Source organism: Cricetulus griseus, chromosome 3 (genome assembly GCF_003668045.3).
Source record: "Cricetulus griseus strain 17A/GY chromosome 3, alternate assembly CriGri-PICRH-1.0, whole genome shotgun sequence".
Lineage (NCBI taxonomy): Eukaryota > Metazoa > Chordata > Mammalia > Rodentia > Cricetidae > Cricetulus > Cricetulus griseus.
In genome coordinates, this window is record NC_048596.1 from 171042351 (window position 1) to 171057166 (window position 14816).

A 14816-nucleotide genomic window follows, 5' to 3' on the forward strand; every position below is an offset into this window, starting at 1 on the left:
AGCACTGGCTGCTCTTTCAGAGGACCCCAGTTCAATTCCCAGCACCCACATGGCAGCTCACAGCTGTCCATAACTCCAGTTTCAGGGAATCTGAAACACTTATGCCAATAAAATTGACAGCAAGCAAAACCTTCACAACTAACTTCTGCATGGGCAGCAAGACAAATGCTTTGTTTTTTTCTAGCTCTTTTAAAGGATCAACAGAGTGGGCCAGGCTCACTCAGGATAATCTCCCTTGTAATTAACTGAGTCCATCTGCAAATCCTTTCCCTTTATTGGAGCTTCTCCACTCAGGCCCAGAAGAGAAACCCCAATGTCATTCAGGTCTTGCTGTAATTGGAGGTGAGGTGACACAAGGTGAGGGTCACTGGGAATTCTGCTTCTCAATGGCTTTTCACTACACCCACAGCCTAACTTCAGCAGCGGGGACAAGCGGGAAGCAAGCCAGGAGAATCAGGTTTCAAGGACAGGTAACAGTGGATACTTTTATTTGAAACAAAAGATCAGGCACGATGGATTGATTATAGGCGGGTGGACAGGCAACAGGGAGAATGAGAGTCCCCTGTACTGACACTGCTGCTGCTGGCCCAGCCTTCCTTGCCCCTCCCCCCATTCTCAACCTGGACTCTCCTACAGGAGATGGAGACAGGTCCTAATCTGTAAGAAGTCACTGTGACATCAGTGACACTGACTTCTTCAAAAACAAGTTTCATAGTCCAAGTTGAATGTGGATGACTGTGACAGACTGCCACACATATACACACATGACAAGGGATACATAGAAACATGAAAGTTTAATATCTATTGTTTAACAGAAATGACAACAGGACACAGATACAACACTACAGCAAAATGGGATGAGGTGGGAAGGGCAGAGGGACACAAGATGGATCACAGCAACTGGGGAGTGACTTCTTTGGTGCCCGAGGCCCTTTCACAGCTGACCACGGCTCCAAGAATTACACACTGAGGAAGACCAGTAGGTGGCAGCATCACTGAGCAGAGCCTGGAGCTTGTACAGCATTAATATTCCAGGTCTAGACTCAAGGGTGGAAAGGTCAGCACTGTCACATCAGAAGGGGACCCTTATGTACAACCCCTTCTCCTAACACTATAAGAGGAAGGCCCCTTCACACCTTGGTCTTTCAAGACACAGCAGCACCACACACCACTGCACCACAGCAGCTTCCCTCTGCTACAATCCAGAGGTGGGAGGAGGCAGTGGTGGGCTGAGGGAAGGAGTTGGCTGGAGGAGCAGGTGTGTGTGCTTGAGGTTCCTCCTAGGCATCCTGAAGATTGCTATTGCTCAGGAGCACCTGTTCTCCAGGCTTGAAGGCTGGCATCCCAAGGTAGGGGCAGTTGGCGCAGCGGAAAGCATCCCCCAGGTAGCACTGCGGAGAGAACAGGAGTCACATAGAGAGGCCAACAACCAAAGGAAAGGACATCTTAGAAAGACCACAGTTCTTTCTTGTTTTATGAAGTCAGCCAGTAAGAGTTCCAGCCAGGTGAGGCGATACATACTTGGAACTGCTGTGCTTGGGAGGCTGAGGCAAGTTTACAACCTGACTGAACTACACAGCAAGCCCCGTCAGAAGGAGACAAGAGGGCTGGTATCTCAGGCAGTGTCTACTATAGGATCACAGCAAGGTCAGCCAAATGGCTAAGTAAACCACATCCCACACAAGGAAGAGACAAAAAGGCTAACAAAATTTAAAACAAAACAAAACGAAACGATAGGCACCTCAGCACGGACACAAGAATGCTGACACCTCACCCACCCCCACCCCTCAGGATAACCTCTTCTCATCATGCTGGCCTACTATGAGAAAACCTAATGACAAATCCCTTAGGTTCAGCTAGCTTATGTCCCGATGTCACCAGGAGTGGGCACACATGGTGTGGTGCAGGTACATACATTTCCACAGGCAGACTTGGGCTGAGTACCCTGCTCCTTTGACTTCTCTCTTTCCAGTTCTTCTGCAAGGCCACAAGTGCTAGGGAGAAACCAACAGCTGATGAATCAGACTTCAAACCCAGAAACTTCAAATCTCTAACAGTGCTAATAGACATTTGAAGACTTTTCTCTTTTTACCAAGCATCAAGTCAATGCTACGGAACCATTAGGCTAGGGGTGAGGCTGCTGGGGAAGACAGCAGAGTCACCATAGTTTCCAAATTCAAGAACAGAAGGACCGAGATGCAGCTCAGTGGTAGAGCACTTGCCTAGCATGTGCAGGACCCTGGGCTTACTCCCCAACACCATGAACATACAAAAATAAAAATAATAAATAAATAAAAATCTGGAATGTTACTTGGAATCCTCTCATTTGTAAATGTTAGAAATTGGAACACCTAAAGCCTGACAAGGGCTGCACGTGGCAGTCAGGCCTGAAATCCCAGAGCCAGGGAGTTAAAGAACAACTCCAAGTTCAAGGTCAGCCTGAACTATATTGTGAGATTTTCTCAAAATAAATAATAAATAAATATAATAAAAACAACCAGGCTGGGTGGTGGTGGTGCATGCCTTTAATCCCAGCACTTGGGAGGCAGAGGCAGATGGATCTCTGTGAATTCGAGACCAGCCTGGTCTACAAGAGCTAGTTGCAGGACAGCCTCCAAAGCCATACAGAGAGACCCTGTCTCGGAAAACCAAAACCAAAACCAACAATAACAACAACAAAAAACCCAAAAAAACAAAAACAACAACAATAAAAAAAAAACCAAACAGTGGGTGAATAAGTAAGCCAAGCCTGCCTGACACTAGTACAAGCACCAATGCAAGGCTTCCATGTTAGGACAGACTGACACAGGTGAAATTTCACCTCTCAAACCCCCACCAGAACTATAGAAAGAGTAATGTACTGTTAGGGAATCTTAGCTTAACAGATAAACTAGCACTCCTGCCACAGTCTGAAACCTTAAGATGCCAAAGGGCTGGTAGCATACATTGGAAGACTTCTCCTGAGCAATCCAGCCAGTCTGAGTATACAGGGCTCTGGGATTTGGAGCCTCCCCATCCCCAACATCCACCTAAGTTCCCTTCAATAAAAGTGAACAGATCAATTCACCTAGATGCTCGGTTAACATAATCAGCTTGTTTTCACTTATTTTAAGAAGTTTTTTGAGTCAGTCTTGCTATACAGTCCAAGCTAGCTATGAATTTGCAATCCTGCCTCAACCACCTGCACGCTGGGATTTAAGTATGCACCACCACACCTGACTCTGTCCCTCCACTTTTAAATTAGGAAGACCATGACCACCAAGGATCCTAATAAATCCTCTAACCAAGGAATCAGAGGCCAACTAAAAGAAAATGGCAGCTTGGAAGAAACAGACTAAGGATAAAAAGGGCTGAAGAGACCAATCAGCAGTTAACAGTGCATATTGCTCTTGCAGAGTGCTTGGGTTTGGTTCCCTATAAAAAACAGTCGGTTGGTGGTAGTGCATGCCTTTAATCTCAGTACTTGGGAGCAGAGGCAAGTCAATCTCTGAGTTTGAGGCCAGTCTACAGAGCTAGTTCCAGGACAGCCAAGGCTACACAGTGAAACCCTGTTTTGAAAAACCAAAAAATAAAATTAATAAACAAACAAAGAAAAAAAAGTAACATAAAAGCAGGGTAGGGCATGGTGGCATATCTTTAATCCTAGGACTGGAGAGGCAGTAGCAAAAGGAGCTCAGTCAGTTCAGAGGCCAGTCTGGTCTACACAGTGAGCTCCAGGCCAGCCAGGGATATAGAGACTCTGCCTCAGAAAGTCTGGGGAGGGTATTAGTTTCTTTATATCCACTTGAAAAAGGGTACCCAACATATGGGGGGGGGACTAGCAAAGAGGAAACTATAAACTACAATCAAGATAGGAGGAATAAAGTAATAACAAAAGTTTTAGAAAATTGATAATCTCCCAGAAAGGGACAAAGGGGAAAAAAATGATACCAAGGAACAAGGGCCCCAAGGATTTCTTTCCAAAATGGGGAAAGATCAAGGCTTTAGGGAAGAGTTAAAGCCAGCTGGCTTCAGGCTTATTATCAGGGTCACCGGAGACAGAAGATAGCAGGACTGTCTGAGAGCTTAAACCATACAGAAAAATGACTTCTGACCTCGGAACTATGACTACTATGATACTTTCATTTCCTTTCTTTTTTCTTTGGTTGTTCTGAGGTGGGGGTCTCACTGTCCTGGAACACTTGCTGTCCTGGAACACTCTAAGTAAACCAGGTTAACTGCCTACTTCTGCCTCCTGAGTGCTGGAATACCCAACCACAATACTTCCATTTCTTACTTTAGACCATGGTATGTGGGTCTTTTTTTTTTTTTTTTTTTTTTTTGGTTTTTCAAGACAGGGTTTCTCCGTGTAGCTTTGGAGCCTATCTCTGGAGACCAGGCTGGCCTTGAACTCACAGAGATCCGCCTGCCTCTGCCTCTACCTCCCAAGTGCTGGGATTAAAGGCGTGCACCACCAATGCCTGGCCATTTTCTTTAAGGTTTACTTGTTTGGTTTACCGATCTATACACCTCACAGAAAAAACCATTCTCACCAGTGTGGGTGGGGGTGGGGGAGGAGATACAGAGATGAGTCTGGAGAAGAAGCTGCAGTCCAGACCTGCTCCCTCAGCACTCACCAGTTCTTACAGGCCTTCCTCTTTTTCCCTTCCCCACATGAAGGAGCCTTCAGGGAGGCTGGATCGGGCTTCTTCAAATCTTCTGGATCTAGCAGTTCATCTGAGTCAATGAGATCCTGGAGAGTGATCAAAACAATTAACACCACAGCCATGGTTTTTGATGAAGTAATCACAGGTTAAGAGCATGCATACACAAGGCAATGGCAAAGCTACACCCGCTGTGCAACTCTGCCATAGGCTGAAGAGAGCAATGGTCCATGGAAGACTCTGTGCGTGTGTGTGCTCATGTGTGTTCATGGTGAGGGTGGCAGCACGTGAAATGAAGAAAAGTGCTGTATTTATTTCAACATGTGAATAATCATGGGAATAAAGTCAAAGGAAGTAAAATATTTTCCATAAAATTCTAGAGGAATAAAAGTAAATAATTATAAATATAAAATAAGTATACATATATTTGAACTTTTTGGCAAATGTGAAAGCAGCTATACCTATAAATTCTGAGAGCAAGTGACTCTGCTTCTGACTCCTGAGTGCTACAACTAAAGGTGTTTGCCACAGCCCAGTTTAATTTTCTTATAGATATAGCAGATCAAAGGTGCAAACACTGAGTTTAAGACAGTGAGCATTCAATGACTTGCACTGAATTTCATTCAGTGAACATTCAAGTGCCTAGACAGAGGCCTTATCTCAGCTGACAAATTCTTTTCTGGTTTATGTCTACAAGAATCTACTATTTCATGTAAGGGGAAGACAAGAAAATCTGTAGAGGGGAAGAAAGATACTTTTTAAAAAATGCAAAATGCTACTAATATGGAATGTCCTAATAAAAGACACCAAAGTCAGGCACTGCTACATGCTGGGCCTTAAACTCACTCACACCTACAAACCTAAAAGGCCACTGTCAGGGAGCTGGAGACATGGCTCAGTGTTAAAAGTACTTTCTGCTCTTGCAGAGGATATGGGATTGGTTTCTAGTACCCACTCAGCTGCTGATAACTACCTGCAACTAGACTCCAGTTCCTAGGGATCCAACACCCTCTTCTGGGCTCCGAAGGCACCAGACATGCATATAGAGCACAAACAGACAGACACTCATACACATAAAATTAAACAAAACAAAACAAAACAAAAACTTTAAGGCCATTTCTCACTATAGCTGTTTACACTTAATTCTAGGTCTGAGAGGAACAGTCAAGTGACTACACAGCCAACTCACCATGCTGTCATCCTCCATGTCATTGGCTGAGAGGGTCCAGAGCTTGGCAGCAGCAGGATCCACAACAGGCTTCACTGAGTCCAACCATAAAAGAAAAAGAACTCTTTAAGCAGTCGGAAGCAAACCACAAGCAAGTCCCAGCAAGTGTGGAGACTAGAAGAGAATGACTGGACAGACTGAGAGGGTAGGCTCAACACTCAGCTCCACTATGAACAAAAGGCATAGCTCCACACAGTAAAATAGTCTGCATGCATCACATGTTTGCTTTGTGCTAGGCCTCCACCAGCGCTTCCATCATCTCACCTAGCCCTGCTAAGAACCCTGTGAGGTGCCTGCCATTCTAGTTTTATAGCTGTGGGTATATGAGGCTACAACCTCCATTCCTTGCCGCCTTTTCCTTGCTACCTGAGTTTACACCTCTGTAACATGGGTTATAGCACTCCCTCTGCCTACTGCAGGTATTTTAAGAATTAAATGAGAGAAGTAACAACAACTTCAAAAAAAACAACAAAGATTTAGCCTCACTTAAGCCTGTAATGTAAGAAAACAGACTCCAATGCTGTTGGTGGCCAGGTAAGTCAGTGACAGAACATTTTCCATCTGGGTCAGGACACCAGAAAGAAATCTATGAGCCTCAGGGCTGGGGATTTAGAGGGGCAAATCCTCAGTAAGGCCTTTTAGGTAAGCTCACAACCAGGATCATCACTGCCACAGCTGATGCTCAGAATGTCCACAAGGTCAACTGCTGATCTAAGCTGTCCCAACCCTCCAGGAACTGTGAAAACCAAGGTCCAAGTATTTTCTGAGGCCAGGGTTGAGAACATGGGCTTCTAATTACTGCCACTCAGAGGGCAGAGAAGTGAGGACCAGAAATTGAAGTCAAAGTACTTCAAGATTGAGGCTAGCCAGGTGGTAGTGGTGGCACACACCTTTAATCCCAGCACCTGAGAGGCAGAGGAAGGAGGATCTCTGTGAGTTCGAGGCCAGACTGGTCTATAGAATTAGTTCCAGGACAGCCAGGACTAAACAGAGAAACCCTGTCTTGAGAAATCAGAAGAAAAAGACTGAGGCTAGACAGCAAAAGAATGCAGTATAGATATGCCAGCAAACATCCGTTGAATCTATGCATTCCTCACAGCCAAGAAACAATTGGGACAAGAGAAAACTTTAATAGGAAGGATGAGAGATGAGTAACGTGTGCGTGCACACAAACATGCACACAATTTTTTGAGCAGAAGAAACACAGGTTTTGTTTTTAAGCATTTCAACAGGACGTATTCTGGAGGATGTCCATCAAAATCAATCCAACAAAGCTGTAATTACAGCTTTGACAGAAACATTAAAATAGCATCTGCAGCGGATTGTAGCAGCAAGGTACAATGATGCTTATGAAAGTGTCATGACAAAAACCACTTTTCTGTATCAATAAGTTGTGTATGAAAATGTTAATTTAAAAAGGTATGCTAAAATGGCCATAGCACATATAAAAAATTAAACACTAATTACATTTTTAAAATTCTGAAATATACAAAACATGCACAAATCAAACTAGCAAGCAATCATTAGAAATAAGTTTTGTGACTTTATAAGCATAGAGCCTGGCAGGGGTGGCACATGCCTTTAATCCTAGCACTCGGGAGGCAGAGGTGGGCAGATCTCTTTGAGTGACTTCAAGCCCAGCCTGGTCTACAAAGTAAGTTCCTGGGCAGCCAGGGCTACACAGAGAAACCCTATCTCAAAAAAAGGAGAGGAGAGAGAGTGGGAGAGAGAGAGGGAAAGAGGGAAGGCGGGAAGGGGAGAGGGAGAAGATAGACAGACAGACAGACAGACCCACCAACCCACCCCTACCCTCTGGAAACTGAACAAGGGAACCTGTGCACCATTACCACCATTGAAAGGTCTTCTGAGGATAAACCCATCCTCTCAGGGCCTGAAGAGACTTCATCAACTAAACAAGTGACTCAGGCATCCAAAACCTCAGTGCACTAGGAAATATCTACATATTGTTTCAGGTTTGGATACTAATATGTAAGCACTCTGCAATTTGCAAATGACAGAAATTAAGGGACTAGTTTAAGAATATTTAGATCATGGTTCAATTTCTTTTTAAAAAAAAAATACTTTATTTAACTTTATTTTATGTGCATTGGTGTAAGGATACTAGATTCCCTGGAACTGGAGTTACAGACAGTTGTGAGCTGCCATGTGGTTGCTGGGAATAGAACCCAGGTCCTCTGGAAGAGCAGCCAGTGCTCTTAACCAATGAGCTATCTCTCCAGCCCCCATGGTTCAATTTCTAACATGCTCCTCAGGCCCACCCACATAGAATGTCCCTAGGCTAGTCTTACCTGAAGACTTCTTGTTGCTGAAAATCTTAAGTTGGCTGGAAGAGCCCACTTCAAAGTTAGGCTTCTTGCCGGTGATACGAACTGAGAGCAGGCTGTCACTGTGGTAGCCCAGGTGTTCCTGGACAGATTGCACCTCCTCGGGGCTTAAGGACTCCCGCTGCAACTGCAATTGAAGATATCCAGCGCATCAGTCCACACTTCCCCATTCACTGTTTCACCAAGCCAGCCTGTGGCCAGCCTGGACAACATCCAACAGAGTCTCTGTCTCAAAAAAGAATTTAAGGTCTTGAATCACATTAAAAAAAAAAAAAAATCAGAAATATAACAATACAGTTATCATGGAATAACACCTCTCCAAAAACAAGAAAATGCTAATATTTTTAAATTTTGTTTCTGGAGAATATGGAACTATAAATGCCTCTGCTTAATTGAACATCTCTACTTATAAATACATAGCCCCCATCCTTAGTCTAGACTCCCACCAAAAGGACTAAGGGACAGTATTCCATCTAGGCCCAAGAGTTGTGTACACTGAGATGGACAAAGCAGAAACTTCCTGTCTCCTGCAGTACAGCCATCACAGGAAGACCAGTATCAGCTACTCAGTCTTCAGAAGGGATCTGCTCCCAAGGGTTTCTTCTTTACGGCATCTTGTATTTATCTCTTGAACAGCAAGTTTCAAATTGCTTCCTAATTCTGTAGAGCACCTCTAACCTCACTTACCCCCAGCTACACAGACATACTCTCTGGGTTTGAGTCACCCAAGGTTTACATACCTAACAAGGAAGGCTATCTCTACGAACCTACCTCTTTTACTTCCACAAGGCCAGAAAGAGTCAGGGCCGAACACAGTTTAGAGGCCGTCTTCATTTTGTCATCATTAACTGTGAAGGAAAACTCTCCAATTAGTGGCTTCATATGGTAAAGCTGGGGAAAACTATAAAGGCTCACTCCTATGTGAGTTAGCAGGCTCTCAAACAGTAAAAACTTACTTTGTTTAATGAGCATATATAGTTTAGTGACAACATCTTTTTTTTTTTTTTTTTTTGGTTTTTCAAGACAGGGTTTCTCTGTGGCTTTGGAGACTGTCCTGGAACTAGCTCTTGTAGACCAGGCTGGCCTTGAACTCACAGAGATCCGCCTGCCTCTGCCTCCTGAGTGCTGGGACTAAAGGCGTGCACCACCACTGCCCAGCTAGTGACAGCATCTTAACCATTCTTTCTTAGGCTAGTACAGGTCATAATTACATTATTATGTATTATTCTGCTTCTCGGAAACCCAGAGAATGTTGGGTAATTAATAAAGTTATAAACTGTGAAGTACATAGAAACCTGTTTGTCTCTGTAAAGCTCTATCATAGACAGCATTCAGTGACCTAAGGTTTAAATTTCCAGCAAGGGGCTGGAGGGCAGATCTCTGTGAGTTTGAGGCCAGCCTGATCTACACAACAAATTCCAGGATAGGCTCCAAAGCTACAGAAAAACCCTGTCTTGAAAAACTGGGGAAAAAAAAGAAAGAAAAAAAAAAAAAAAAAAGGCTGGAGAGATGGTTCAGTGGTTCCAAGCACATACTGCTCTTGCAGAGGATGGGAATTTGGTTTCCAGACTCACACTGCAAGGCTCACAACAACCTTAACTCTAGCTCCAGAGGGTCCAATACCTCTGGTCTCCTGTACTCATGTTCATATGCAGACAGAAGGACTAACAAGAGTTCAAGGCCAACCTGGACTACATAGTGAATTCCACTTAGCCACAGAGTAAGATCTTGGGGTAATAACTATCCCTGAAAAGGTACTACACAGGAATACTAATCTCCAAGTGGTACTTCTGGCTCAGGAGAGACAGCATGCACGTGCAAAGACTCAGCTATGTAAAATGTTCATCTTCTGAGCAAAGATATCCTTACTTACCTACAGCTGTCTCCACTGGTTCCTTCAGAAAAAGACATCCCCCTGGCCGAAGGATTCTGGCCATCTCAGCCAGAACCTCAGCATTGTGCAGAGAGGCGCTTCCTGGGACTACACCCGACAGAATAACATCGAAGCTGGATTCTTTATGGGCAGCTGAAAGGAATAATCAACAATTGTTTACCCAGGGATCATCTCCCAACCTTCCCACAGACCTCCCACAGAGGATACAGTATTACCCCAGGGGATGAGCCTACATAGCAAATATGAAGCTCCCGATACTAGCAAAAGGGTGTTAAGATTCTGCTCTGTTCCGTATCTCACTAACCTTAGTAAGACTGGAAACAAAGTAAAAAAGGACCCTTTTAGAAAAAGGAATAGCCACCAAAGAAAAGAACATGCAGAAATTAACAACAACATGACCAAGTGTGTGAAGAAAATGTGGTGGCCCCAAACAAAACTCAAGTATCAGGAACTACAGACAAACAGCACCTCCATGGAAAACTCTTCTCACCCTGAGAAGAGAATGGTAGGTAGGCACTTACACTGCAACAGTTGGCTGATGTTTTCCGTGAATATTTGGCCCTCACTGCCAGTTAACCCTTGAAGACTATCTACCAGTTTTTTTAGGGCCTCCTCAGGAGATGACTTGTCCCAGAACACTGCCACAAGCTGGCCAGGAGAGATCCCAAACTCTGCCATTTCTGCAGTGCTGCCGGACCTAAAAGCTACTGACAAAAGAAATGAAGACAACAGTGAAATTTAATCCATGGGTTATCATCAAGTATGATTAGAATCATTACCTACTTCCAACAACCTCCCACTAAGGATGCATTTCAGCTTGGGTAGATCCTAAGAGTCTGACTAATGAATCTACAGCCTTAAGGCTTCATAATCCCAACATTCCCTGACATGAAAGGTAGACCAGACAGATATGGCAAAGTCAATAAAAGGGATTAGAATCAAGAAAAAAGGCTAGAGAGCTTAGGCTGACTATAAAACAAACAGGGCATTCATCAGCAGAAGTGATTCAGAGAGAAAGGCAATAAATTGACAGCTATCCTAACCATAAAAATTCAGTTGCACTGAATCTGCAGTGACCAACACTGTTTTCAACATTTAGCATTAGCCAGCGTCTTTGAAGCACCTTATACATACATTACCTCAATATTGGGTTATTCCCAATGTACAGTTAAAGATCTGGGTCAGCCAGCACTATACAAACCAGTATTATGTGGGTAAAACAAAAGCTGGGACAAGAATCCAAACCTGTGTAACTATGAAAACTTCCCACCTCGGGTTAGTTTTCTCTTCCACTTGATATGCAGGACTGTATACAAGACACTTACTGTGAAGGAGGCCAAGGGATACCTCTGTTCAGCTCCTCCTTCCTTAAACATTAATGCTACCAAGTTTCTAGCTTCAAATATGTGAAACAAAGAAGCAGTGGTAGGAGGTTCATGCCACACACTTCTGACTGGATAGCCAACTCTGTGACAGTGATACCACCACACTCCCAGGCTGAATTGAAGTCACATGCATTACACTTTCCTTCTATAAAAACATTCACTTCTGGGGTCAGCAGATGCATCAGCCAGTAAGGGCACTTGTTGTCAAGCTTGGTGACCTGAGTTTAGTCTTCATGTACCCACATGTGGCAAGAGAACTCACTTGTATAGATGGCCTATGACCTCAATTTGTGCAGCTGTGGCACAGGTGGGCATACACACACACAAATAAATAAAATGTAACTTATTTCATTCTTCTGTCACTTTTTTGGGGGAGGAATCAGGGTCTCATATAGCCCAGGCTAGCCTTGAACTTCTGATCCTGCCTCCTCTAATTCACAAGTACTGGGATTACAGGTATGCAATATCATGCTTGGCTTGAAAAATGTTAACCTCAAATAACTTTCCTTTGTGTCTAAAAACTATGACCTTTAGCCAGAGTCACCCTTGATTACACAGTGCTTTGTCATTTTAGAAATAAGTTACTAATGGTTTTAATTTCTACAGCAAAACTGAAGTCCTTGGCTGGCTAGCTTCAAAATCTGACTTCCATTCCAAAGGGACTCTCTCCTTATTGCATTTTCTCTCAACCACATCTTTTTGCCTAATTTCTCCATGTGAACACCAGCTCTCTGCTATCCTGACTCAGCAAAAAGCCCAAGAGGCTCCCACGTGGTTATCGGGCAGGCAGGAGTCTATGGCTGTTGAGTTTGGGATTTTAAATCCCTAAAAAGCATACCCTCAAGAAAGAGAACTTCCAAGCTTTTAATTGTCACATGATTTTGAGAAAGAATCCTTGTAAATCTTGGGTAACTTGGGATCAATCTCACATTTAAGAGCCTGCCAGAGGAAGACAAGTGTGGACAGAAGTACTTACTGCTGGGTAGTAAGTTATTAAAAAGGAGTAGCCTGTAGATCTACTACTTTGTTTCATCAGGTTCAGGACTATGGCAACTCAGCTTTTCTGAGTCTCCTTGTCAACAAACAAGAGCAGTAAATAACCTATTTTTAAGACCAATAAACCCTGGAACAGTAAGTTATGTAAAGTGTTCAGCAGATGTTGGTACATAGAGTTCAATCCAATAATGTTCAGTTTGTCTTTGTTTCCAACAGTCCTGGCAAAACCTCTCTCCTTACAGATGCCTTGGAACCTCACAGGAGAGCCTCACCTTTGACATCCAGTACCAGTGGGATTGTGTCAGGAAATCAAGAGTGTAAACAAACCATTCTTCTTCCCAAACAAGATGGACCTCATGAGTAGATTAAACTGTAAACCTCCTCCTCCACCAACACATACAGTCAGGAGTTCCTGAATAGACAATGTTCTTCTAAGCTCTAAGAGCCAAAGTGTAACAATTTTCATCGGCCTTTTTGTTACTGTGGCAAATCTGTTTAAAAACAACAAGACCAAAACTGAAAAAATGCAGTGCCTAAGCCAGCATACTCAGAGCTGTGACTCAGGGCTGCTTCACAGCTTCAAAGAGGTAAAGTGGAAGTCAATGTCACATAACTGACCTTGTTTGTTAGACACTTCTCCAACGGACAATAACAGCTTTTCAAAAATGTCACCAGCAGCCATGGGTGGCATTTGCTTTTAAAACCACAATTTCCAAGACAAAGGCAGGCAGATCTGGTCTACACATCAAGTTCCAAGGAAGTAGGGGCAAAAGCAAACATCTGAGAACAACTTCTGGAGATGGGTTTATTTATGGTTAAACACCTAACAAGCAGATTCTTAGGCTTGTGGTCCCATTCGAGGTGGCTGAGGGTCTGGAGATGACTGGCTGCATTATTGCAGGTGTTGCTGATTAGGGATAAGGGGCACAGTTCTGTGATGTGTGCTTAGCTAGCATGTATAATAAGGTCCTGGATTCAGACTTCCAACACCACAAAACCAAACACCAATTTAATAGCCAAGAATGATGGAGCTTGCCTGTAAATCTAGCTCTCTTAGGAAACTGAAGAAAACTCATGAGTTCTGAGGACAGTTTGGGCCCCTCAAACTCTTGTCTCAAAACCATTATCAGGGTTCTGGGGCTGGGGGTAAAGCCCAGGCTTTTCAAGCACAAGGCCTGGAGTTTGAGCCCCAGAACCCCCCAGGAAAAAAGCAGGACGTGTGGGCCATCGAGGTGATTCAATGGGTACAGGTGCTTTCTACACAAGCCTGACAACCTGAGTTCAATCCTCAGAACCCCAAGTGGAAGTCGACAATCGACTCCTGAAAGTTGTCCTCGGACTTCCACTCTGCACATGCCATACCCCCACAAAATAATACAAAATAGAATGTATGGATTTTTTAAAAAGCTTATGTGGCCGGGTATGTAATCCTGCACTGGGGAGCTGGAGGAGGGCAGACTGGCCAGTCAGTTCAGCCTTAACTGGTGAGCTTCAGGCCACCAGGGACCCTGTCACAAGGGAGGTGGACACAGTCTGATGAAAAACAAAGTTGTCCTCTGGCATCCACACACATACATGCTCCCTCCATGATCTTAACAAGTACACTTTACTTCTTCCCTGGTGGAGGAGCAGCGAGGCGCTCCGCTCCACTCTGAAGATCGCAGCTGGGACTCAGGCTCGACAGACGCTAAGAAGCAAGCCTCTTCCTAACTTACAAATGGCTTGTTAATGCTAGATCCCTGGACCACACTCTGGCACAGGGTCAACTCTCAGGACATAAGCCTGGGTTCGTTATTTATAAGCAAGCATCCTAGGTAAGGCGGAAATAAGTGCCAGGCTCAAATGGACAACCTGTGACTCCAGGATCTCCCCAGCTTTCGTGCTTTCCGCCAGGTGCCCTGAAGGAGACCCAAGGTCACCACAGATGGCTAAGAGTAAACTAGCGATCCCGATGCCAGCTCCGGGTTTCACGAGGAAAGAGGCGGCAGACGAGCCCCGGCATCAGGAATGCCGCCGCATGCAGGGCCCTGGCCGCCGTGATCCCTCATACCGGCTTCCCCCGGCAAGCCAATGACGGCGCCGGGAGCCGAAACCAGAGGACGGAGGATGAGAGTGGGCGCGAGGAGGGCCGTTAGGCCCTCGGTCGGGTGCTCGAGACTCCCCTGAACGAGCTCACCTTCCTTCTAGCCTGAATACCCGCTCCGCAGACGCCGGTTTCTCGTCTCCGGTCTCTCGCGATAAGAGGCGGCGCAGCACCTAGTCCTACAAGGTACACGCCGCCCCAGTGACGGCGCGACGCTGCCCGGCGCGACGCCGCCGTCAGCG

The 14816-nt window shown here is 44.7% G+C and overlaps 1 protein-coding gene across 5 annotated transcripts; it reads right to left on the minus strand.

Annotated features, from left to right (window-relative positions):
• Nucleotides 1-775: 775 nt before the first annotated feature.
• Nucleotides 776-14805, minus strand: Ciapin1 (cytokine induced apoptosis inhibitor 1). 5 transcript variants are annotated; one of them, XM_027405663.2, is made up of 10 exons: nt 14668-14804; nt 12764-12982; nt 10632-10814; nt 10090-10242; nt 8988-9064; nt 8181-8343; nt 5833-5906; nt 4617-4732; nt 1916-1994; nt 776-1391 (listed from the first exon to the last, which is right to left on the minus strand). In XM_027405663.2, the coding sequence occupies exons 3-10, from the start codon at nt 10786-10788 to the stop codon at nt 1281-1283; spliced, it is 930 nt and encodes a 309-aa protein (XP_027261464.1). In that variant the 5' UTR covers nt 10789-10814; nt 12764-12982; nt 14668-14804; the 3' UTR covers nt 776-1280. The 5 variants fall into 5 exon arrangements, with proteins under 5 accessions (XP_027261464.1, XP_027261463.1, XP_027261465.1 ...); XM_027405662.2 differs by having other exon boundaries at nt 10632-10817; XM_027405664.2 differs by lacking the exon at nt 14668-14804 and adding an exon at nt 13110-13849 and having other exon boundaries at nt 10632-10817.
• Nucleotides 14806-14816: the final 11 nt, after the last annotated feature.